This window comes from Colias eurytheme, chromosome 11 (assembly GCF_061535395.1).
Source record: "Colias eurytheme isolate Ceu_HAF_F1 chromosome 11, ilColEury1 Martin Lab GWU primary, whole genome shotgun sequence".
Classification (NCBI taxonomy): Eukaryota; Metazoa; Arthropoda; class Insecta; order Lepidoptera; family Pieridae; genus Colias; species Colias eurytheme.
Window position 1 is genome coordinate 10,414,792 of NC_142990.1, and position 24,056 is coordinate 10,438,847.

Here is a 24,056-nt window from a genome sequence, read left to right on the forward strand (position 1 = left end):
TTCGTGACAAATGATCTTTATAAAATGGTTGGTAGTTATGTAAGGCATAGTAAAATAAAAAATCGAGGTAGTAAAATATTCAAATACATGCTACATAATGTAGACATTATTTGTTCGATTAACAAATAAAACTTTTTGCAGTCATTATGAATCGAACCCAAGATAATTAGGTTACAAAACTACCATAAAATACGTAGCAATTTCTAATGTTACTATATAATAATTAATGAATAACTAACGATAGCGTAATTCCCACTTGACTGCATGCAATCTGAGTTTAATAACTGTTGTCACGTTGTTCTAATAAATCCTTCCTGTACTTTCTCTTTAATATATTGATGAATAGGTTTTGCTGGTGAAAGTTAAAAAAATAAACTTGTGGAAAATCTTTCAAAAATACAATTCAATTTTCACAATATCAGCCGCTCTAGGAAAATAGCCGAAAATTTGTAAAAATATATTTTTGATATTTGTTGATGCAAAATGATATACGTAATATTCAAAACTAAATCATTAGATGAAATATGCTCATCTATTATTATTAACAGTAGGTTAAAGTAGTATCAATAAGTTTATATTGTTTAAATTAACTTATAAAATTATTTAAATCTGTAAATGTCAGTTTTATTGATAACAATGGAATAAATTATTATTAAAATAAATAAGAAAAATAAATAAATTGGTAAAAAAATATTATGAAAAGACGAAAATCTTTGTTACTAAAATGCAGCCAAAAGAAAGGTTATTCTTTATTCTAACAAAAACGCCGTTAGACGCAATCAATGTAAAACATAATATTGTAATTTTTTATATCATTACAATTGCCCGTGAGAAATTTTTTTACGTAATTAATAAACATTATTTAAATTTATGCATATGTCTACGTAATAACACGAAAATTAAAAAATGCTGAACCCTTTATAGTTAATCATACTGTAATAACATTTCAAAGTGAGAACACGTGCATAAAATGGATAAAATTGCAAATAAAAAGTGCTTAGTTTTACACACCAATACTATTGAAATGGTTAGAAAGGAAATCAAATTAAGTAGGCCAGGTGAAATGAAAGAAGTTATTAATATTTTGAAGGAGTGGGTGAAAATGCAACCGCATTTTAAGAAGAAAGATTTTCGTTAGTATACATTTTTTAATAGTATGTTGTGTAAATAATATCCAGAGTTGATAAACTTTTATTAGATTTATAGTCTTATTTATTTGGTTCTGAGTAGCGTATTACTCACCTTTGATTTGATGTATTATAATATTCCAACGGTACTTTGAATTACTTTTGTATTTTTAATATAAGAACAAGAATGAAATAAGAGTTTAAGGACATTGAACAAAATGTCCTTAAACTCGTTTCATTTAAAGTGCACGTTTATGATGTCATTTTGTTTAAGTATTTTACAGTATTTAGAGTGAAGTAAGGCATTTAAAATATCCATTAATGTGATAATATTTTATTATTAGGTTTAAATCTTTTATGTTGAAAGGAGTGTATTTTTTGCATTTTTGTAAGAGCTATAATTAATATAATTAATATAGGGAAATATTATAGAAATTAATTAGGAAAATATTCTATAAAATTTTAGCCGATTCGTATCTGGAGAGATGTATCGTAGCATCTAAAGGTTCAGTAGAAAAAGCAAAAAATCGTTTGGACAAAATGTGCACTATGAGAACTTTGATGCCTGAATTCTTTGAAGACAAAGATCTTACAAAAGATTTTCAGGAACTATTTGAGACAGTGTAAGTATTTGATAAATAATTAATTAATTTTTGGTAATTTTAAAACAACAATTTGACAAATATAAAAAAAAACACTGAAGATTTCAATAATTATTTTGTATATTTTGTGTGTCTGTTTATTTCATCGTAGGAAAGGGTAGATTTTTTTAACATGAAGGAACAAAAAAGAGCAATATTTTATGGTTATAAAAACAGCGGACTGATAGACCGGGAGATACTGACACAAAATTTCGAGTCATTTGTAACAGGATGGCGGTTCTACAGGGGTCTTAGTACGCAATGACAAAAAGAAAAACGATGGCGTGAACGCTGGTACCGGCGGCTTAGTCGCGTGGGCGTTAGTCGAACTCGTCGGAAAATAGCGAAAGTCAAACGATTTGTAACAGTATGGCACTTATTTTTCCTTTAAGTTTGAGGATCAACAAATATAAATACAAAATTTCAAAGATCTATGTGTTGGAAATCTTCACTTATATAAATTAATAATAAATTAAGTTTTCAAGTATGACAGCACTTTTTCCCCCTACTAGAAGTATGGCAAATATAATAATGGTCACATTTTATCAAATACTCTCCAAAAATCCAAATGCAATACTGGTACAAAAAGTTTGGCGAAATAAAAATTTTTTGCAGATTTTCGGCGGTATGGCGACCATTTGGAATCGTCCGAAAAGTATGGCATGGCGATTTTCGTAAATGGCTGCACGACGATAGTTACCTGTGCAAAAGTTAGCCTGGTACAAATGGTTGAATGATTGTTTTATTTAAATCAACACATTCGCATCGGTATGGCGGGCTGTAAGTCACACCGGAAAAGTATGGCATGACACTACCGCCTACTACTTTTTTATGGGCTATCGGTAAATTCTAAAATTTTTGTGTTACAAATCGTTTGACTTTCGCTATTTTTCCGACGAGTTCGACAAACGCCCACGCGACTAAGCCACCGGTACCAGCGTTCACACCATCATTTTTCTTTTTGTCATTGCGTACTAAGACCCCTGTAGAACCGCCATCCTTGTTACAAATGACTCGAAATTTTGTGTCAGTATCTCCCGGTCTATGATCATCAAATTGGAAACATGATTGTATTTTGCTTTTTAAATTATGTTTGACATTTTTGATATCTGGGTCCATTTATTTATTTTATCTACTAATATTAATATGTAGGTATAACTATTATTATATAATATTATTTGTACATGTCGGTATTATTCGGGTATTTTTCTAACATTTTTATGAGAAGAAAAGGAAAAAATGAATTTTTATTGCAGAATTCTGACCATTTGCCCGAAATTAACGAAGGAACACCAACGAGTTTTCGTAGTAAAAGCCTACAAGAATCCTTCGAGCTCAAAACTATTCACTACGTTTTTTAAATATGGAGTTTATGTAAGTTATTATTCTTATCTAGACTCGTTCAAAAATGATATTTTTAAATAAAAACAACTGGGAATGTTTTTATGTTTGGTGTTCACAATATCATAATATGAGTTTTGAAATAGATCTAAATATTTAGTGTAGGGATTTTATTTTTATTATATGTACCTTCTTTCTTTACTTGAAAAGTGTCTTTTATAATGTATAATTATAGGTATAGTTTTATTTAAGGCTGCTTGAAATTAGGTATATATACGGCAGCGTAAACCAATCGTAATATTGAATTAAATAATTCCTAGATGTCTGCTTCTCCAAATAAACGTAGAAACGACTGGACCGATTTAGATATATATTACTTCCTATATGTCGGTCCTAGAGGAGGAACTTGTAGGCAGCATGTCAAATATGTATTATGTACATATTACACAATACTTAGGTACTTTGAAGAATATTACAATTGATAAATTCAAACATTTATTTATTCAATTAGACTTCTTCTAGAAGCACTTCGTCGAATCGTTCGAATCGTCTTAACATATTTTTTAAATTTACCTTAAATTACCTATTTTATTATTGTTATTCTATGTACACTATTTTAGTAATAATAAAGCACAATACTAATTAATAAATTATGTTTTTAGCTGGCAGAGTATGAAAGAAGATATGATTACATCGCTGGTTTTCGTATTGTTTACGACTTCAGAAATTTGGATTTAATTAATTTTGTTTCTAAATTAAATATTGTTGAGACTCGGCATGCCGTTTCTCTGTTCATGGTAAGATTTTTGAAATAAATGCTAAAGAGCTGAAGTATTTTGTAATAGTAGTATACTGTTAGATATATTAACTGTGGTAATAGTTTTATTTTATCAGTCCACTATCTGTGTCCCGCGGTTTCACCCGCATTGCTCCGCTTCTGTTGGTCTTAACGTGATGATATATAACCTATAGTCTTTCTCGATAAATGGGCTATCAAACACCGAAAGAATTTTTCAAATTGGACCAGTAGTTCCTGAGATTAGCGCGTTCAAACAAAAAAACAAACAAACCCTTCAGCTTTATAATATTTAACTACCTAGTATAGATTTATCACTCGAGTCTTAATTTGGATTGGAATTAGTCTAAATCCGCATTCCTGTAATCTTATATATAAAAATGAATCGCAAAATGTGTTGGTAAGCGCATAACTCGAGAACGGCTGAACCGATTTCGATAATTCTTTTTTTATTATATTCCTTGAAGTACGAGGATGGTTTTTATGTAGAGAAAACGTAAATATATACCACGGGCGAAGCCGGGGCGGACCGCTAGTATCAGATATATTTGAAGAAAGTATTGCTTTGCTGATGTAAAACTTGTATTTAATTTATTTTTTACGCTCACGGGTGACGGGTCTACAAGGCAAAAGTTCTTGCGCCTGTAATATTTTATGAGCAAATTCACATGTAATGAAATTACCTCTATATCACTGCGAAACTAATGTTCACATTATCCGTTTTAATGAAGTTGTTTAATTAAACATTACATAATTATTGATCAAGTTTGTTTGCAAAGTTGTTGCAATGCTCTGAATATCACAAATTATAACCATTGCAGTTTTAAAATCATTTTAAGCTCCGATTAATTGTTAATTTAAATTACTCTAATTGTTATTTTGTAGATAATTATAGAAGATATTGCAGATAAGAATGATATTTTTACTCGTGATATAATCGGAAATAATAACAAAATTAATTTGATTTTAACTTTTAAGTAGTCTACGTTTAAATAACGATTAAGCTCTCACTCAAACACTATTATGATATTCTATAAATAAATAAACAATGTTACACAATTATTTCAGCAAGGTTACGGCTTAAAAATAAAAGGCATTCATATAATATCAGATTCCAAAAGTGTCGATCTATTTGTGAATATCATCAAGCAAATATTAAAGCCCAAGCTGGCTAGTCGGATTTCAACTCATAAGACGTTTGAGGAGATACATGATATCGTGGGAAAAGATGTTCTACCAGCTGAATTGGGAGGATATGAAAGGCCTATCAAGGAAATTCATGGTAGGTAATATTTGAGTTTAGTTTTAGTAGAGCTTGTTGTGAACCCCTCACATTTATAATTTTCTTGTAAATTTGTTAAATTATAATATGCTAATTTGGTATCCCAGAGGGATAACGTCTATTATATTTATTGGACTGTACCTAAATGCCAAATTATGAAGGGAAGGAAATTATTACACGATTTACACGTTCTATATCAGATTTTCGTTCCTAAAACTGCCTTCACTTAACTTATCTTACACTCAAACATTTATTTATTTACTTAGACTTATTCTAGAAGCATTTTTGTATACATATATAGTTTTACTCACGTTTTACCATTTACCACCGGTTGCAGTGTTTAAGCTTACATTTCAAAGTTTCGAGTACAAAGCCTCCCTAGCACATTTTGTTATATTATCTTATAATGAAAAATAACCATTACAGAGGATTGGATAGTAGAATTAGCAACAGAAGAAAACATGGAATACATGCGTGAAATGAACAAAGCTGGTACTGACGAAACACTTCGATCGAGAGACAAGTTCAACGAAGACTATGCTGGCATGCCTGGCACCTTCAGAGTTTTGAGTTTAGACTAATTAGAATTATATAAATTCTGGTTAGATGTTTATTCTGATAAGAAAGAAAGAAGAAAGAATAAGATTCTCACTGCTCACTGTTCAGCATGATGATTGTGTAAAGAAAATATAGTTATAAAGAGATTTTAATTGTTTAAATAAAAAGTTGTTGATGAAGATTAGAACCTTAAGTTTTTTATAAGCTAAAGTCTAGGCGGGGATAAAAATAAGTAATCGATGTATGAAAAAACTATATTATCCTAGTCAAATGATAAAAGATGAATTTTTGAGACTTTACCTAAGAGCTAGCGCGCAAGAGCAACTTTTGTCCCCGCAACTATTTTGTCTCTCCCATCAACTCTATGGGGAGTTGCGTGGCTACGTGCGCGCACTTTCTTACTAGTTCAAGAGTTGATGGGAGAATCAAAATAGTTGCGGAGACAAAAGTTGCTCTTGCGCGCTAGCTCTAAGAATAAACAATTGAATTTATGACTGTCCGTCATTTTCTCTGATGATATTCAATTCCAAGTTAAGACCATTAAATCTATGAATGAATGAACGAATGAAAAACTCTTTATTGTACACCATATAAGTATAGGACAATTTAAAACACATCATAACTTATTTTAATGTATCTATTATTCAATACATAGTCTTTACAAAATACAGTTATTATATTCCAATATTAAACAGTTAAGGCGATGAACTATAAAAATCTATAGATATGGTAAATAAAAGGTGATCTTTTTTCATCTCAGCGCGTGGCTTTATTTGAACATCAATAGATATTCGCAGTCTCCCCTTCCGTTAAGTAACATGAATAAAAAGAGTATCATCTTGAATTAATATGGAGATGGTACGCATTGTTTCTTAGTAATAAATGGTGAGTATTAAAAACTAGTGTTCGTGATATTCTACTATTCTAAATAGCAAAAGAATATTGAGTCAATTGAGTTCATCTCGTTAATTAAACAATTATTGCAAAAATATGTCTCAGAAAAACAATTTTTATGTATTTAATTAAATTTTTTAAATATATTTTATTGTAAAAAATAGCGAGTGAAGAAATTATACTCTTTAGAATTTGGGATTGCCGTATTATTTTGAAACTAACCCGATATTTCAGGAGAATACAAAATTATAGGTAGTATGAATTTATTTTTCTAACGCTCAAATCATTTACTACTGAGTACTGACCTACTGTCTTTTAAAATTTGATATTATGTTTAAAATTTAAATGAACAGCCCGCATGTGAAACAAATGCAATAACGGTAGTTGATAAATCAGATAACATTATTTCTAAGTCTTACATTTGTGTTCCATCGTGAGAATAGTTGTTACTTCTTGACCCCTATTTTGAATATCAGAAGGGTGTAGAATATTTCTGTATACTTACAACTGTATATTATTGAAAATATCCTAAAAGAAGAGTCATCAATTACGTCTCATACTTTTAAAAATAGGTTTATAAAATAGGTTTATTAACAAATGTACTACATATAAGGAAAACACGAAAAATCCTATAGGTAGTCTACATGTAAAATACCAAAATTAAAAAAATACTTCCCACTTATTCTAATTTATTCTTCTGTCCTTAACGGCTATTGCATAATAATATATGTATAGACAAATAAAAAATCCTAGAAGACCTTTGCAAAACTTTCTCAGGACGAAACTGGTCAAACCAGTTGTGGACAATGGTGTCTATGGAGACACTGTCCCTTAAATTGCAAGGGTTCGTCCAAAACCAGTTTGACCGCTTTGTGTGGGAAAGGACAGTCGAATGACCCTTTATTTGCATGTCTTAGGTGAAGGTGAAACTATTATTGTGCTAACGCTACAACCCTTCCGCGTGGCAAGTGTAAAGGGATCTTTTGTGCATAAGTTTTTAATGGCATGCCATATGAAACCTTATGTGATAGTGTTAGAGTTGAAATTATATTGCAATAAATGTTTGTAGTGCTGGACACATTGCTATCTAAGAACTGGTTTGGATAGAAAGTGCAGGAAGGGTGGACAGGAATAGTCTTAGAACGTGACAACGGTTATTTTGCAAGGATTGTTCGCGGTCATGTGGGAATTTCGCTATCATTGTTGAATTAGATAGGTCACTATTGTTATTTCATATTTGTTCGTTGTACATGCGTATAACATTGTTATTGTTTTACCAGGAATAAGTATCTGAAAATTAATACAGTGTGGCATTTATTGTTTTATTGATAAAATTGTTTGTAGGATATTTAATTAAAAATATATTTTTTTAAGAAATACGTAAACTTAACTCTTCTTTTTTCAATTTTCCTTTTTTACATCCTACTAAAAATATAAAAACTTTTAAGATCCATAAACTTCTGATGGTGAGAGCATTTTATTCAATTAATGAATCTCTAAGAACTATCAACTTATTAACAGTAGAAAGTATCAAAAACCCAATATATTTAATTGAACAAGTATAATAATTATGGATAGATTCAAGAAGGGGAGTCAAAAGTTATTGTTCGTCGCGTGCCGACAATATATGGACCCCAAAGTCAAGTAGATCCCTCTCATCTCCATTTATCAAGAATTTTTTGAAATATCCCTTACATAGAAGAAAGAGAAAGATATAGTTTTAATTTTATATTATATTTTATACTTTCGATGACTGGAAAAGCGTGAAAGTTTTCAAATGTTTTTCTGGGGCCCACGTATGCCCACGTCACAGCCCACGTTTTTTTGATCTGACCGAAAATTTGAGCAATTTTACAACCTATCGTATTTTAAAACATGTTGAAATTTTGTCATGAAAAATTTTAGTAACGATTATAACGTAATTGTTATTATTATTTACCAATTATTAATTAAGAGACTACAGAAAAGTAAATTTATAATTATTTCAATTAGCAAACACTTTTTAGTTTTTACCATTTAATTTTATTGATCTGTATTTAAGTAGGTTCTTAGATAAAAAGTACCTAAATAATTGACCACTGATTGCGAATTAAGGTCAAGAATTATAGATTAGTTGAGCATTTGAAATAGTAATATTTAATTTATTTACTGTATCGAATGCTGACTGGTTAATCCAAGTATATCCTAATTTCTTAATTGTCTTGAATTCTGAAACTTTTTCAGTCGTTTTTTATTTTTTAATGGACGAAGTACCTACTAAACGAACAATTTTTACTTGCAATGATTTAAAAAAATATATGGTGTATCGAAAGGTGTTTTATTGAGAAAAAGAACTAACTGGGTATGTTAATTATAGAGGGTGATTATAGTTTGTGTCTATTTTGCATGCAAAACGGTGGCATATTAATTATCATTTACACATTGAATTTATAAAATTATAAAGCATTTGATTGCCATAAAACCAAAAATAGCAAATTCAACATTGAACTTCATGAATTGCTATCAGAATATTATGTAGATCTTACCATAACCATAAAACAAGTAAAATAAATAAAAATTAATTAATCATATGTTTTTAGATACCTGATACCTATATGTTATTTTATTACCTAAAATATACAGATATTGCGACATTTTAAAACCTTTTAATGTATGTTTAGACATAATATCACTGTATGTACTATGTACCTATTATATAATTCAGCAGCGAGAATTTTTTTTTTACACCTACTGACACTGTCCCCGCCAAAAACCTCTATTATCTGTGCCCGCACTAAAAAAAATACATAAATTAACGAATTTTAAATTTAATCTAGACTCAATATTCTAAATGTTCCAGGTGTTCCAGCGTAGTCTTCATTGAATTTTCCACTTGGTCGGAGCTCTTCGTCAGTGCGAGCATTGTACATGTAGTGTGACCACTCTCTGAACTCTTTCGTTGATAACACATCTATTAGATCGTCTGAAATTTAATTGTAACCTTCGTATTATATTTAACTAGCTGTGCTGTGCGGTTTTACCCGCATTGCTCCGCTCCTTTTGGTCTTAGCGTGATGATAATATATAGCCTATAGCCTTCCTCGATAAATGGGCTATCTAACATCTAAAGAATTTTTCAAATCGGACCAGTAGCTCCTGAGATTAGCGCGTTCAACCAAACAAACAAACTCTTCAGCTTTATAATATTAGTATAGATTAGAACCTAGGCTTAGATTGCATCGTACAATAATAAGAATATCAATATCCAGACCGAGATCTTTTAGCGAAAAGACATTCCCAGCTCAATTTTTTCTGTAGATTTTGGTTGAAAGAGGAAACAAACACTTTTGATTGAAAATAATAGTGATATAAGTAGAGCATAGAATCAGAAACAATTTGCAATAGCATAAAGAATAGAATTTGTACTATAAAGCAATGTTAGTGATAATTACTTACCATGCAATTCAAAAATAGATCTTTCATTGCCTCCAAACTCTGGTGGCAGAACATCTTTTCCAATAAACTCGTGTAGATCATCATAAGACTTATGTACGTGCATACGACTAATTATCTTAGGCTTCAGAATTGTTCTGGCAATATTTAGAAAAAGTTCGATGCTTTTCGACTGTGATACTAAATGTATACCCTTGACTCTCATACTGTATCCTTCCTGAAATATATAATTTTAAAGTAAAATGACTATTTTTCTTATTAAAAATTCACAGGAGTTAACTATAATATTTTATTACGTTACACGGATGCAGCTTTCTAAAAATAAAACGATTTTTAAAATCGGTCTAGAATTTAAAAGATCAATTCTGTTTCCTCTATAATAAGTTTAGATTTCAGTTTCTTACTTATCATATTTTTTTCGTCTATTTCATGCAATGGAAACAACATGCAGTATTCTTATTTTCTTTTCAATTCTTTATTATTTTCAAAGGACTAATTTAATAAGATAATCAGATATTTATTTTTACATGTATTTAAAAAAGGGAGTCCGTTTCTACAATGGAAAATGGTTGCGGGATGGAGCCATCTTAAATTCATCCCACCCAAACCGTATGACCGATAGAACGTGCCCACGTGGCCAAAAATGATGAATGATGATGAAACCGGCCTTAATGGCTTAAATACGAAATACGATATGTATTTAAAAACTTACCAGGAAAACGGTTATAATATTTCTAAATTCGACCACGTTCATCTTTGAGATTAGTTTGACCATATCCAGTGATTGTAAATCGTAGACGCAATGAAGACCCATTACATAATCGTATTTTCTCAAAACTTCACCAATCTGAAATTACAATAGGTACTTAGTAGATATTTTATTTCTATTTTATTTATTTATTTGGAGCTATCTTACAGAAACAATTACAGGGATATAAATTGTATATTATATATAATATAATATAATTATATACTAGGTAGTTATAAAAAACTAAAAACACGCGTAGACTCGTGAAATGATTGTATTGTCGTCGATCCATGTCAAGTCTACAAAGTTTGAAATAAACGTGGGTCAAAATCGAGTCTAAAGGAGTCAGTTATATGACAAACATACATTTCACAAACAGGTGAAGCTAATAAAAGCGTGTTAATAAAAAAAGGTCAAGTGCGAGCCGTTCTATGAATATTGGCAAAACTTGAATAGTAACAAAAAAGTCATGTGATATTCCCAAAAATGAATGTTTTTTTCGGTGGCCTTAATTAAAATAGATTATTATACTTGTATAATTAAATTAATTTTAAATAAATAACAATCCTAGATGCAATTTTTTTATCAACTACTTATTATTCTGCCATTGTATTTTTTTTGGTAGATAAACAAACTTTTCGGGCCTTCATACAGTTCTGTTTTTTGCTAGTAGCAACTATTACAATTTTTATAAGGTTGCTTATTTAAAATATGTAGCAGGCACCTTATATAAATTACAATCTAGCCTACAAGACTAATAAGTAATTTTATGTCAACTTAAACTTACTTAAACATTTACAATTACATTTTTTTATATATTTTGATCATGAAGCATTTGTTTATATGACAGTAAGATTATATTATAACTTACGTAAATGCTGAATTTATAAAACATGGATAAAAATTCTGCATCGGCGTCATTTACAAGGGTCTTTGTTACAATAACTCTGTGATGTTCTTTCGTAAGCTTTGGACAGATGACGGCAACGCTGTAAAATAAAAGTTAATTAGATAACGGATAAAAGTTGATCATATTAACCATTTCCATTATACTCGGGTACCACCCATAGAAATCTAAATAACAAGGTACCACCAGAAGGACGGTACCCGGATCTTTGGAAGGCTTATGTGGGGATAAGGATCCAACACGCAGAGCCCCTTTCGAGAATTTTAATGTGTTGTGGGACACCAGCCGCAGCCTGCCCATGACTGCCTATAGAGAATAGAGATACAGCCCTAGGCAGTCCGCGGCCGATGCAGGACTATTGCAGGGTATGGAAATTTAATAATATGATTATGAATAAATATACTACTAGGTACTAGTGACTTAAAAATGTGACTAATCCATTTGTTTGTTGTTATTTTTTAAGCTTCTTATTTCTTCAATTAACAACTAATTTTTTGTTGATAACTAATCTGTTTTTAATGTCCTTTGGTTCTGTACATTTCAGTTTAGTTCAATAATTTATCATTTTTTACCATGACGTAATCTGAATAACAACAAAAATAAACAAAAACAATACACACTTGGCGAAAGACGCGGGATCGAGTCCAGCCTCTGTATAGATTTTTTTCTAATACATACATATTTATAAAGCATTAGAATGCTGTAAAATAAAACAAACAAACTCACACTTTATCACTTAAACCGTTGAAATCCTGCGTTATGTCTGACTCCTTGAAGAAATTGGGCAATAGAGTTCGCATTGTACACATTCTGTCCAAGCGAGATTTCGCCTTTTCGACGGACCCTTTGGACACCACAATCCATCTTTCTAAATACGAATCAGCTGTAACGAAAATATTTATCAAATTATTTATGTGATTGGTCTAAACTCTAAAGCAGAAACTAAAATTATTAACTGAAATCTGGGTACTCTATCTCTTCAACTATAAAGAGATAGGATACTACCTACATTTTCTTAAAGGATAAACTGAAACACAATTGAATTCTTTCAACAGTAGGTGCGTGATTGATTTATTGTTTAGGTATTATGCGTAAAAAGCATACATACATACATACATACATATGAACCTTTCCTCTTTATAATATTAGTATAGATAAAATCAAAACCACTAAATTGATATTTAAATTTATTTTGTTTATGTAGAGCGAGTAAATTATCAACATCAAATTTCGGGTTCGTCTCCGTGCATAGGTCAATAACAGATAGATATTATAAAACTTTTGGGTCAACTTTTATCATAACATCATTTCTTTCTTTTCGACTAAATATTTAAAGGTTATTTGTTTAATGCCGTCAGTCGTGATTAATCATTTTATACAGAGGGGAACGTAGCAGGTATTAAATTACTAGTTAAACTATGACTGACATAATTTTATTTCTATTGGACCTGACTACAAAAAAAAACATTCATAACACATAGCCCTTTAGGCCTCAAAATCTAAGATCTCTCGTAAATCACGCATGAGATCAAAGACAGTAATTAATTGGTTTAAAAATGAAAACCTATTATTAACTTAAGGTCAATTGGACATACTGAGAAATAAAATATGATAAGTATATAATTTATAAGTAACTCTGCCTACAAACAGAATTATGTCTCACAACCTTGATAAAAAACACGATTAAAATGATTATATTTAATCACTACTTTTAACCGTGAACATAAACAAATAAATATTTAATAAATAATAAAATCCATTAAACTTATATTAATTAAGTAGAGAAGCGATAATTTGTGAATATGGAGATGTGTTAATCGTTCATCCAAAAATGGACTAGGTATCAGATTTTAATAGTTGATGAGTTTTTGACACAGCAATTATAAACTACAGTTTATTTTGGGTACCATATTATGTGCTAAGCTACTAGATGAAATTTGTGTCATAGAAAAATGGGCATTAAAAGCAGTTTTTTTTGGAAAACTAAAAATCATATCTGTAATTATTAAGATGATATTATGATAAAGATAATATACGTAGATATGTAGAGACATAAGTACAAGCATAACGTACTTAATAGAAAAAAAAATATAACGAGGTGGGATTCGAACCCGCGTCTTCCGCCTTTCTTCAGTTTCAGTATTTCTATTCTTTAAAATTTTTATTTCTAAAGAATTTGAATGCCATAAAACCGAAATATCAAATTCCACAGATACAAGGAAAAATAAATTTGTATGCATACCTACCTAGTTACTCGTAAAGTTTAAAAAAATGGTAAGCTGATAATTACAATGTTTTTATGACCATACATAAAAATAATTTTGGATTCGGGACCTTGGCTGCTTAATAGCTTTTTGACAATGGGATGTTTAGTATATGGAAATTTATGATTTTTTTGTAATATATAACAGGTTTTTAAACAACTGTGCATGTATTTTGAAAAGCTCCAAGTTGATAGATATATGTAATAAGAGTCGTGTATAATTATTTTATGGTACTGTTATTATTTTAATTAAACACGTCAATCAGCGAGCATCTTATTTTTCTATTTTATTGCCGGGCACGGGCAAAATTTTAAATATTATATTCGGATATAAATTACGTACTATATATTTATTTTGAAAAGCTGAAACGTTAATCGGGACAATGTTCTTATCTACCCTAAAATTATTTATATAGGTACCTATCTGCTATAATATAGTTATCTATCAATAGTCTCAGTTTCATCAATAAAAAAATAATTAAACTTAATATTTATTTTGATAAACATAACACAATTTACATTGTACCTACACTTAAAAACTAAAAACAATTTACAAATTCCTCCTCAGTGAAAGCGAGCATTTCTCCTAATTGTCAAAAAAGTTAAGTCAATATATTAGCAAAACAAAAAATAAATAATTAAATACTAACGAAAGTCTTTCGTCATGAAGTGAGGCTGCATCTGCACCCATTCCCTAAGAATTCGAACGGCTTCTTTCATGTCATCTTCTTTGGCCAAGTTTATTTCTTTTTTAACTACATCAAATGTATCCGGATGAAAACGAAACACTTTATTTTGCTCTTGCGACATTGTATGTGTCTATTCACTTCAGATGTATATTTTAAACTGGTAGATGTAATTTGCTTACAACTATATTAATAACGTATTTGACAGCAACCTATTATTATACATAGTATTATGAGGAAAAACGCTATAGAATAAAAATGAATAATTAAAAAGGTGTAAGATCAAACTTGGATTACTTTATTTTACTCAACCATTATTATCCAAGTGTCCTTAACTTAAATACGTAATTGATTTTAATGATTTACTTGGATGCACATTTTTAATCTCCAAAAAAGATGTGATTAGTAATGAAAATAATTAATTTAAATGTGTCTTCAGAACTCGATAGAATTTTCGATTAATTACTTGTGAATTATAAAAATATAGGTAATGTAAGGTAATCTATCTATTTAATATATAAAAATGAAACCCGTTTTCCTTGGTCACGGCATCACGCGTGCGGCGTGAACGGGTGGACCGATTTCGATAATTCTTTTTTTATTATATTCCTTGAAGTACGAGGATAGTTCTTATATAGAGAAAACGTAAATAATAATTATGTACCACGGGTGAAGCCGGGGCGAACCGCTAGTGCTACAATTTTATTTCCTACCTTTGACAAACTCGACGAGCTGATAAAATAAAATTATTATAACACCGATTTTATTATTTAAATTTATTTCTAGAAAACAAAGGTTAGTTATATTGTGAGAATGTTATTGTATTATAATTAGAATGGTCTCGCAATTAATTAGGTATAATTAATAAATTAAATTTATACGTGTCTTTATTTATAAGTATAATGGATTCACAATAATATATTTTGGATGCTTACTCAATAGCGCCGCATTATAAAAACTCAACAAGATTGCTATATTATCTCTATAATTATCTATACTTACCTATGTAATTAACAACATATTATTTTAATATATAAATATGAACTTTATTTATATCTGTGTTAAGATAAACTTGTGCATCATCATCATCATAATTTCAAGGTTTATAATTTTATTACAATATTACGATATTATGTATATATATAGCTTTTATTGCATATATAATCGCTTACTTATTCATTGTTAGTAGGTATATTTATTTTTATGGTACTCACAGTGAGTATGTTCTCACTTTCATGAAGTCTTAACAAGCTTAAGGATAGAGATCCATAGTTTTTTTTAAAGTTTATTAACCGATACAGTAATAGCTCAAAAGCACACTTTCAATTGAATTCTGAAAACTCTGAAATTTGTTCATATAATTATTTCTATTAGAATTTGCTGTTAGAAGTAATTACCTACATTCTTTTTCATTTAGTATAAAATTGTGTAATATTCTTTTACATACATTTTTTTTATTTATTCTTTTACATCTTTACATACATACGAATTATTATACAATTCATGAAATAGAGGTATACCCATTTATCAAACTGCTGTTTAAAAAACACCATAATTTTACACAATAATAGTATGCCTATTAATTTTGACCAGATTATAAATGATAGCAAAATTCCCATAGTTCGTACAATCCTTGCAAAATAACCGTTGTCACGTACTGAGACCGTTCCTGTCCGCCCTTCCTGCACTTTCTTTCCAAACCAGTTCTTAGATAGCAATGTGTCCAGCACTACAAACATATAATGCAATATAATTTCAACTCTAACACTATCACATAAGGTTTCATATGGCATGCCATAAAAAGTTTAAGCACAAAAGATCCCTTTACACTTGCCACGCGGAAGGGTTGTACCGTTAGCACAATAATAGTTTCACCTTCACCTAAGACATGCAAATAAAGGGTCATTCGACTGTCCTTTCCCACACAAAGCGGTCAAACTGGTTTTGGACGAACCCTTGCAATTTAAGGGGCAGTGTCTTCATAGACACCATTGTCCACAACTGGTTTGACCAGTTTCGTCCTGAGAAAGTTTTGCAAAGGTCTTCTATGATTTTTTTATTCCATAGATTATAACATAAGCCATCACCGATAAGGACGGAAGAAATTTATACTACCTATAAGTATCTACATCTATTCGTTTGTTTGTTTTAACGCGCTAATCTCAAGAACTAATGGTCTGATTTTAAAAATTATTCCGGTGTTAGATAGCCCATTTATCGAGGAAGGCTAGGCTATATACACTGGTCATCAAAAAAATCGACCCACCTGCATTTTTACGGAAAATTGCGGTTTTCTCACAAACTAAAGAAAAAAATTGTTTGGAAACTGAACCGATTAATTAAACATGCATATTTACACGAATATAAACACATAAAATCATTAACATAATAAAAAAAAATGTCAATTTCGAATAAAGTTCAAAATCCTCAATTTTCAGCTTTTTCTTTATTTAATTTCAAATGCAGTTTATTTTGTAATCATGAAACTTATGATCACGTTTCCTTCGAATTTACACTCAGTACTTTCTCTTCTTTCTGGAATGATAGCCTGCGTTCACCATTTTAAAGAAATAATCAAGATTTTGATGGTCTCTTGAGGAATTCGTTATCATTCTTCCCTCATGGCGGTTTTCAGGTCTCCTATTGTTGTAGGGGCTGAATTACGAGCTCTAAGCTTTATTTTTTAATTGTCCCACATGTGCTCTGTAGGTTTCAAATCGAGACTTTTTGCTAACCAGAGTGTAACTCTAATGCGGACCTCTTCTAAATACTGGATCACGATTCGCTCTACGTGTTTCCGAGCATTATCATGCATAGACTCAAAGTTTTTGCAGATACAGCCGGCATATTACACCATATGATAGTCCAAAACCTCGGTAATGTATTGAATAGCATTTAATGAGCATCTTTTTATCGTCAAGCTCCGTGTGTCTTGTCAAAGAAATGCCACTCTAGAACTTTACAGAGCCTCCATCATAATCGACCGTTTCTCCTACCTAGCACTGAACAAATCGTTCATCTGGTCATCGCATGACATAAAGACGTCTATCAGCACCATATAAAGTCATTTGCATCTTGTCACTCAAAAGTACTGACTCCCATTGGCCTATAGTCCAGTTTACGTGATTTCGAGTCAATTGAAGTCTGGTTTGTCGATGAGCTGTGGCTGATTGTGGCCGTGTTTCTGGCTTGTGTGGTCTTAGGTTCTACTCCTTAAGTCTTCTTCTAACAGTTCTGTCATTTATACCCACCTCCTTATCTTCACGCAGGCGTCACTAGAGATCTACACTAGACAGATGTCGATTTTGTAGAGTTGATTTCATTATCTAGGGGTCGTCCCTTTGAGGTGCCGCCCTATTTCTTGCAGATCAATATTTTCATCGATACTGCCCAGTCTCTAGAAACCTTTGGTAAACTCATCGAACTGCAAAACAGCTCAGATTTTAGTTTTTAGCCACAGCAAGTTGACATAACCCCTGTTTTAGTAGAGCCACAGTTTGGGCCCCCTCAGCTACAGTAGTATCCATTATTTTGAGACAAAATTTATCAAAACTACAGCATCAATTATTAAACTTAACGTTTTGAATAAGAGATCCCGAAAAAAGTCATTTTTGAACTGGGAACACGGGCATAATTTGTCCCGCCGTAAACCGTCAAATCAACACTGTACAGTATTTCTGTATAAAAATTTGTTAAGAATCATTAAGTGCAGTAAAATTTACGACAAACATAATGATTAGCATGTTATCAGACCCTTACAACAAAATACAACAATATAAGACGACTTATTTGTGAAATAATCGATAAATAGCAAACATAGTGTAGGTGGGTCGATTTTTTTGATGACCAGTGTATATTATCATCACGCTAAGACCGGACAGGAGCGAAAAAATGCGGGTGAATCCGCGGAGCACAGCTAGTGTACCTAGAATATAGCGTATATTTATTGTATAGGCCTAGATTTCAGTCTTAAGTAAAATCTGTAAATTGTGAAAAATTCCTGGCAGGTTCTTTGAAAAAACATATCCTATGGGTGAGTTAAGTGTTCCTGTCTTTGCGCCCCTTAAAATATTTAAATTAAGGGTCAAGGAGTAGGTACCTAACAAAATTTCTCATGAAGGCTACACAAAAGTTAGTTCAAACAATGAAGTGTTATCAGTTTGATTATTATTCACCGTTACATGTATATTACATGTGGGCTGTAGATACTTAGTTTGTTTATTAAAATATTTGAAACTATCGAAAATTCTAATGAAAATTTTCATTTAGGTACTTATTAGGTAACGGAACATTTGTAAAGGTCTAAAATTATTTATTTTAGTTAAAAAATGTACAATATCATGTACAATGAGTTTTGAACTATAAAAGTAACCATTGGTATACCTAAACAAGATAATTTACTATTTACATGCGGTCCACTTTTTCCAAACATCTTTTAACATTTATTATCCTACATTTGAAACGTATTCAAATAATTATAAATTATACAATATTGAATATACCATCCCTTAAATCTTAACTGTATAAAGGGGAGACTGTGTGTACCCCTTTGATGTTTAAAGCCACGCGCGAGATGAAAAAAAGCTTCGTTGTTTGTTTTGTATTGAATTTTACAGTTCATCACCTTTTACCTACTGCTTAGTACCATGCATTATGAAGATATTAGTATCGAATATTTTATGTTCATTTTAAAATAATTTTATAGTAAGAATCTTTCCTAATAAATAAAAGAGAATACAGAAGAAGTGAATACGTATATCTGTCTTGAATACAGAATAAGCTGATAATACATATATTATGTATCTGTTTTTGCTTCTTTCAAAAATAATCGGATCTTTAGGATGGCGCAAAAAATTGAATAACCTTTTATGTATCTACTATCTACTCGCCGCTATAAAAATAAAAACAAATACCTGGGATGAAATAAAAACAGCTTATGTCACACCTACGTATGACCTGAGACGAGTACTGACTTCAGAAGACTACTCTCTACAAAAATACAAAGTAAGAAATTAGACTCTACCATAATATAACATATTCATTCGAAAATACTGACTGATCAATCATCATTGTTTGTGAATTACATCATTGTGCAATTCATATTTAAGTGTAGGTATTGAATATTGATAACCATTGTTTAAATTTTATTACGTCTAGGTAGGTATAGTATCCTTTTGTCACATTAGCACAATTTAGAAGTATATACTAATTCACAAACACAACTTAGGTTACTAGATATATCTATACAAATCTAAAGAGTCAAACGATGCGGACATTAACAGAATACTTACCTACAATAATTTCCATAATATAGGTACGATATTGGTACATAGTACCTACTTACCTACATTATCATACAAATTTTTATTACGGGTCCCTTTAGAAAAAAGTGACATGCAAATAAAGGGTCATTCGACTGTCCTTTCCCACATAAGTCGGTCAAACTGGTTTTGGACGAACCCTTTGTAACTTTATGAAGGAACCTTTGTCCAAAGCTCGTTTGACCAGTTTTAGTGAGAAAATCTTTCAGTAGTTATCTAATGGATAAGGCCACAGATAAGGCAAGGATACTGAGACAAGTCTTTTGCTGTTACGAATTATTATATTACTAAATTAACTTTACTCAATTACGTTTTATGGTCAACGACAAATCTAGATAGTCTGGTCAAGTTATTTCATAAAATAAGAATGAAGTAACGAAACTTCATCCACCAGAAAATTGGTAGTTACCTACTTCAAAAGCTTTCAAAAGATAACCAAAAATGAAATATCGATATTCCCACAGGATATTCCCCATCATATTTGGAAACAGTGAAATAAATAGTTTTTTTGTAATTTTCATCAAAAAGTTTTATCAAGATTTTCTTTTGCATTAAAAATTTTTATTTGTAGATCCGGAAGTGGAGGTACTTATGTGAGTTTCTCAATAAAAGTGTACCAAAAAAACATAGATTGTGGGATCCTATACGATGTAGGTTTATAAAAATTATTAGTATAAAAAGTAAAAATTATGGGATGAATGCGTATAAAAATAGTTATTTGAAATTTCTAATGTTTGCTTTACTTTTAATGTAACTATGTACTAAACAGTTTCATAGCATTAAAATTAAAAATTGTTGAGTGAGGTGGGATCAATATGGGTGGTAAGAGGTAAGGTCTCGACTTATTTTTAATTTTTTCCTTTTCTATACAAATATTGAATCTTTTTTCAATGAAAGCTCTTTGGTTGTACTTCATCATAGTGAGGTACTTTGCTCTATAATCTGGGTATTAACATGGACGAATATATTTGTCTATGGTATTAATTCATTATTTTTATTATGTTCAAGTAAAAATTGATAATGAATAATGTCATATCGTCATATCTTATCTTTGTAATATTATCAGTTTAGTATAAATATGACAGGTATGCGATGTTTATTTTTCAAAGTACGATAAAAATAAACGCCTTTTAAATAAATATAGCAATTAATATTTCGCTTGTTTAATTTCTTTTGTGGTCAGAAAAGCATTGAATTTAATGTATGCAAAATATAGAATAAGAATGTTATGATAGTCGAGATAAAAAGGTGCATAAATCAAGTAGGGAATGAAGACCCTTGCGATTAAAAAAACGACAATAATAGGTGAGCTTAGGTGGTCATATTTGCTCCTGTAATGCATTTCGAAACAGTGTTAGTGTAGTGCAGGACTTTATCGTGATCACATTAAACTTTAACATTTTATATATTTTAAAAGTTGTAATAGGTTAAAGGTCGACAGTGAAAGTGAAACACAGTAAATCTGGTGAATTTTTTTTATTTAATTTTTTAAGGTAAGTTGGATACAATGAAGGATGATGTTTTTAATCAGATACACAATTGGTTATTACAATATATATGCCTCACATTTTTCAATATTATAAACGTTTACTATATTTTTATTAATGTCATGATAATGAAGGTAGTATACAAATGAGTTGATTATACTCTAAGGTATTTAAGGGTCGCCAATAGTTGCCAATCAATGAAGATAAGTTACGTGGTTGACTTGCTTGGTTACGTGTAATTTATTTTTTGGTTTTTTAATATTTTTTTCTTTTTTTTTGGTTTTTTATCGATTTGCGATCCTCCGTATGCTTATTCTGGCTCGTTCATCCTGAGGCGGGCGAAGTCTTCGAAGACAATGTTGTCCTCTTCCTCGTTGGTGTACAGAGAGTTCTCGTAGCGGTGTCGCTCAATGGATTGCATCTTCTTCATGGCGTTGAATCGCTGGCGCTCAACAGATCCTAGAATGGATAGATTCAATGAATAAAAAACGTTTTAAAAACAGGAACAATTCTATTGGAACGATGCCTTACCCTCAGCAGGGTGAAGAAGTTTGAATGGCACATCGGTAACGAGTTCGCCTCCAAGAGTACCGCAGTTCAGCTTGACACGGACGGAGTAGGATACGACAATACCAATAGCGTCGGCTGGGCATTTGCCTTCGGTCACAAGGGTGGAGCTGGCCAAGTTGACGTCATCTTCCTTGAGGTGTCCGTCCAGAGCCACACCTGTTTCACGAAACAAATAATTAATGCAATGGTTTGATGTGGAAAGAAATATGAAATAATTTTTCATGGATCTAGTTTACCGCGGATGTCCTTGTTGCTGCGAGCAAGGGGTACGAGGTAGAAGCTCTTGGACAGGCTGGCGCCGGGGGTAACTGGGCAACCTTCACGGCTTTCCAGGGAAGCGACGTGGCGGCTGAACTGCGAGTTGATCATGGTGATTTCAACGTGTTGGACCACCATGCAGCGGATGTTGCGGACCGATTTCCTGGAGTTGTTGGAAACGATGATGTTCGCGCAGATCTTTTCGCCATGGTAGTAGATTTCCTTGTCCAAAGTGACTTCGAGGCTGATCTTTCCATTGCTGAAAGTGAAGCCCTTGCTGACGAGAGAGCTAGGAAGGCGGCGGCCTCGGGAGGCTGGTGCGTGTTGAAGCTGTTATAAAAAAAGCAAAATCAGTAGTAGGTACGGTTTAGAAAGACAAGTATTCGTTAAAGTTGTACTCTAGACCACCTTTTTGATCGCCAAAGTGACTGAGCTCCTCTTGTGGCTCTTCTGGTCTTCGCTCTCGGCAACGTATGTGCGGACGCAGTATTCAACGCCCATGGGCTTGCCTTGGTCCTCATCGGATGCTTGCAGAGTTACCTAATATTGAATGAGAATCGATTAATAAATAAAATCGATGAGTTATTGAATTTATATTAATATAAAAAATATAAAATAGGTATGTGAAAATATCATGTTTCCTTCGTATCCTTATCTTCATTAATTGACTGCTTTAAGTTAAAATAAATAAATTCATTACCGAGCTAGGGGACATCTCTGGGAAGTTGAAGGTGAATGGGAAGGCGTTAGGGCCCAGTTTCTTCAGAAGTTTCTCCTGGACGGGTGTCAGTTCCATTTTGTTGTTGACCATTGGGACGACCTGTTCTGTACCGACGACCATTTCCTTGGAAAATTTGACCCCCATAACCTCATCTTCCTCCCTACCATAGCGGTAAGTGGTCACGAGCTGCACAGATACAAATAATTTTAAATCCAGGGAATGCACTTCACTTATCACAAGATGCACAGAACGTCACTATTTCACAACACTTTTATACCTGGCTGTAAACTTTCCTTCCTTTCAGGTAGTCGGTGTCAACGACCACCACTCCATCGATTGGATCGCAGTAATCTATATGATCAATGAAGTCACGCTTGCCAAGGTAAACCGTAATTTTTCCATTGGGGGTGGTTTTCTTGAAAACCTTTACGGCAACCACAAAGATAAGGGATAGGTAATCAAGCATTTTGCTTGGGGAGAGTGATACGAGACCACAGGAAAAATTGAACTTAGTATACTTTCGTATTTAGTTGGATTGTTTTTGGAATGTTTAGGCTGTGAGGCGTTCACCAGAAGTGATGAGCCTAGGCCTCTACCACCTATTTATACTAGCAACCTATGAGGTTTCCTGAGAATAAAGTAGCAACGTAATGAGATTTAACTCGTAGGAGACAAATTGGATTAAACTCGTATGACGTTGTTTTGTAACAATATAATCGATAAATAGTACACAACACTACTCTGCAAAAAATTTGGAAATCGGTCAAGGAAATGTCAAAATGACGTGAGTGTTTTGACAGTTCTGATCGGGCTAAATTTCGAGGAAAATTGTTTTATTTATCAAGTTTTAAAAATAATCACTAATAAATAAGCACTAATAATCCAATTAGATTCTTATATGATAACGATTTAAGGTTTTAGGGATTTGATAGCGCAAGTAACGACACGAGACTATGTGAATGTGTTAGTATTTAATTTTGTTTATTTCTGTTAAAGTTATCGATGTATTTCACTGGTCTTAAAA

At 31.6% G+C, this 24,056-nt stretch overlaps 3 protein-coding genes across 3 annotated transcripts; 1 reads left to right on the forward strand and 2 right to left on the reverse strand.

Annotated features, from left to right (window-relative positions):
• The first annotated feature begins 949 nt into the window (after positions 1 to 949).
• LOC149904845 (uncharacterized) lies at positions 950 to 6,885 on the forward strand. The gene is made up of 6 exons (XM_090107291.1): positions 950 to 1,133; positions 1,594 to 1,750; positions 3,025 to 3,142; positions 3,772 to 3,906; positions 4,974 to 5,187; positions 5,614 to 6,885. The coding sequence occupies exons 1-6, from the start codon at positions 971 to 973 to the stop codon at positions 5,766 to 5,768; spliced, it is 942 nt and encodes a 313-aa protein (XP_089963417.1). The 5' UTR covers positions 950 to 970; the 3' UTR covers positions 5,769 to 6,885.
• A 2,504-nt stretch (positions 6,886 to 9,389) lies between these two features.
• LOC149904846 (retinol-binding protein pinta-like) lies at positions 9,390 to 14,822 on the reverse strand. Its single transcript, XM_090107467.1, has 6 exons — positions 14,640 to 14,822; positions 12,453 to 12,609; positions 11,691 to 11,808; positions 10,784 to 10,918; positions 10,075 to 10,288; positions 9,390 to 9,601 (listed from the first exon to the last, which is right to left on the reverse strand). The coding sequence occupies exons 1-6, from the start codon at positions 14,797 to 14,799 to the stop codon at positions 9,447 to 9,449; spliced, it is 939 nt and encodes a 312-aa protein (XP_089963593.1). The 5' UTR covers positions 14,800 to 14,822; the 3' UTR covers positions 9,390 to 9,446.
• A 6,642-nt stretch (positions 14,823 to 21,464) lies between these two features.
• On the reverse strand, positions 21,465 to 23,708 carry Arr2 (arrestin 2). The gene is made up of 6 exons (XM_090107007.1): positions 23,310 to 23,708; positions 23,012 to 23,218; positions 22,720 to 22,851; positions 22,290 to 22,641; positions 22,015 to 22,209; positions 21,465 to 21,942 (listed from the first exon to the last, which is right to left on the reverse strand). The coding sequence occupies exons 1-6, from the start codon at positions 23,496 to 23,498 to the stop codon at positions 21,794 to 21,796; spliced, it is 1,224 nt and encodes a 407-aa protein (XP_089963133.1). The 5' UTR covers positions 23,499 to 23,708; the 3' UTR covers positions 21,465 to 21,793.
• Positions 23,709 to 24,056: the final 348 nt, after the last annotated feature.

Bases quoted from the DNA above. Each gene is read 5' to 3' on its own strand.
- LOC149904846 (XM_090107467.1), bottom strand. From the start codon at position 14,799: ATGTCGCAAGAGCAAAATAAAGTGTTTCGTTTTCATCCGGATACATTT. The intron at 10,919-11,690 runs GTAAGTTATAAT...TTGTAATTTCAG, and splicing joins TTTATAAATTCAGCATTTAC to ATTGGTGAAGTTTTGAGAAA. The intron at 9,602-10,074 runs GTAAGTAATTAT...ATTAAATTTCAG, and splicing joins ATCTATTTTTGAATTGCATG to ACGATCTAATAGATGTGTTA.
- LOC149904845 (XM_090107291.1), top strand. From the start codon at position 971: ATGGATAAAATTGCAAATAAAAAGTGCTTAGTTTTACACACCAATACT. The intron at 3,143-3,771 runs GTAAGTTATTAT...TTATGTTTTTAG, and splicing joins TTTTTAAATATGGAGTTTAT to CTGGCAGAGTATGAAAGAAG. The intron at 5,188-5,613 runs GTAGGTAATATT...TAACCATTACAG, and splicing joins GCCTATCAAGGAAATTCATG to AGGATTGGATAGTAGAATTA.
- Arr2 (XM_090107007.1), bottom strand. From the start codon at position 23,498: ATGCTTGATTACCTATCCCTTATCTTTGTGGTTGCCGTAAAGGTTTTC. The intron at 23,219-23,309 runs GTATAAAAGTGT...GTATCTGTGCAG, and splicing joins GAAGGAAAGTTTACAGCCAG to CTCGTGACCACTTACCGCTA. The intron at 21,943-22,014 runs GTAAGGCATCGT...TATCCATTCTAG, and splicing joins ACTTCTTCACCCTGCTGAGG to GATCTGTTGAGCGCCAGCGA.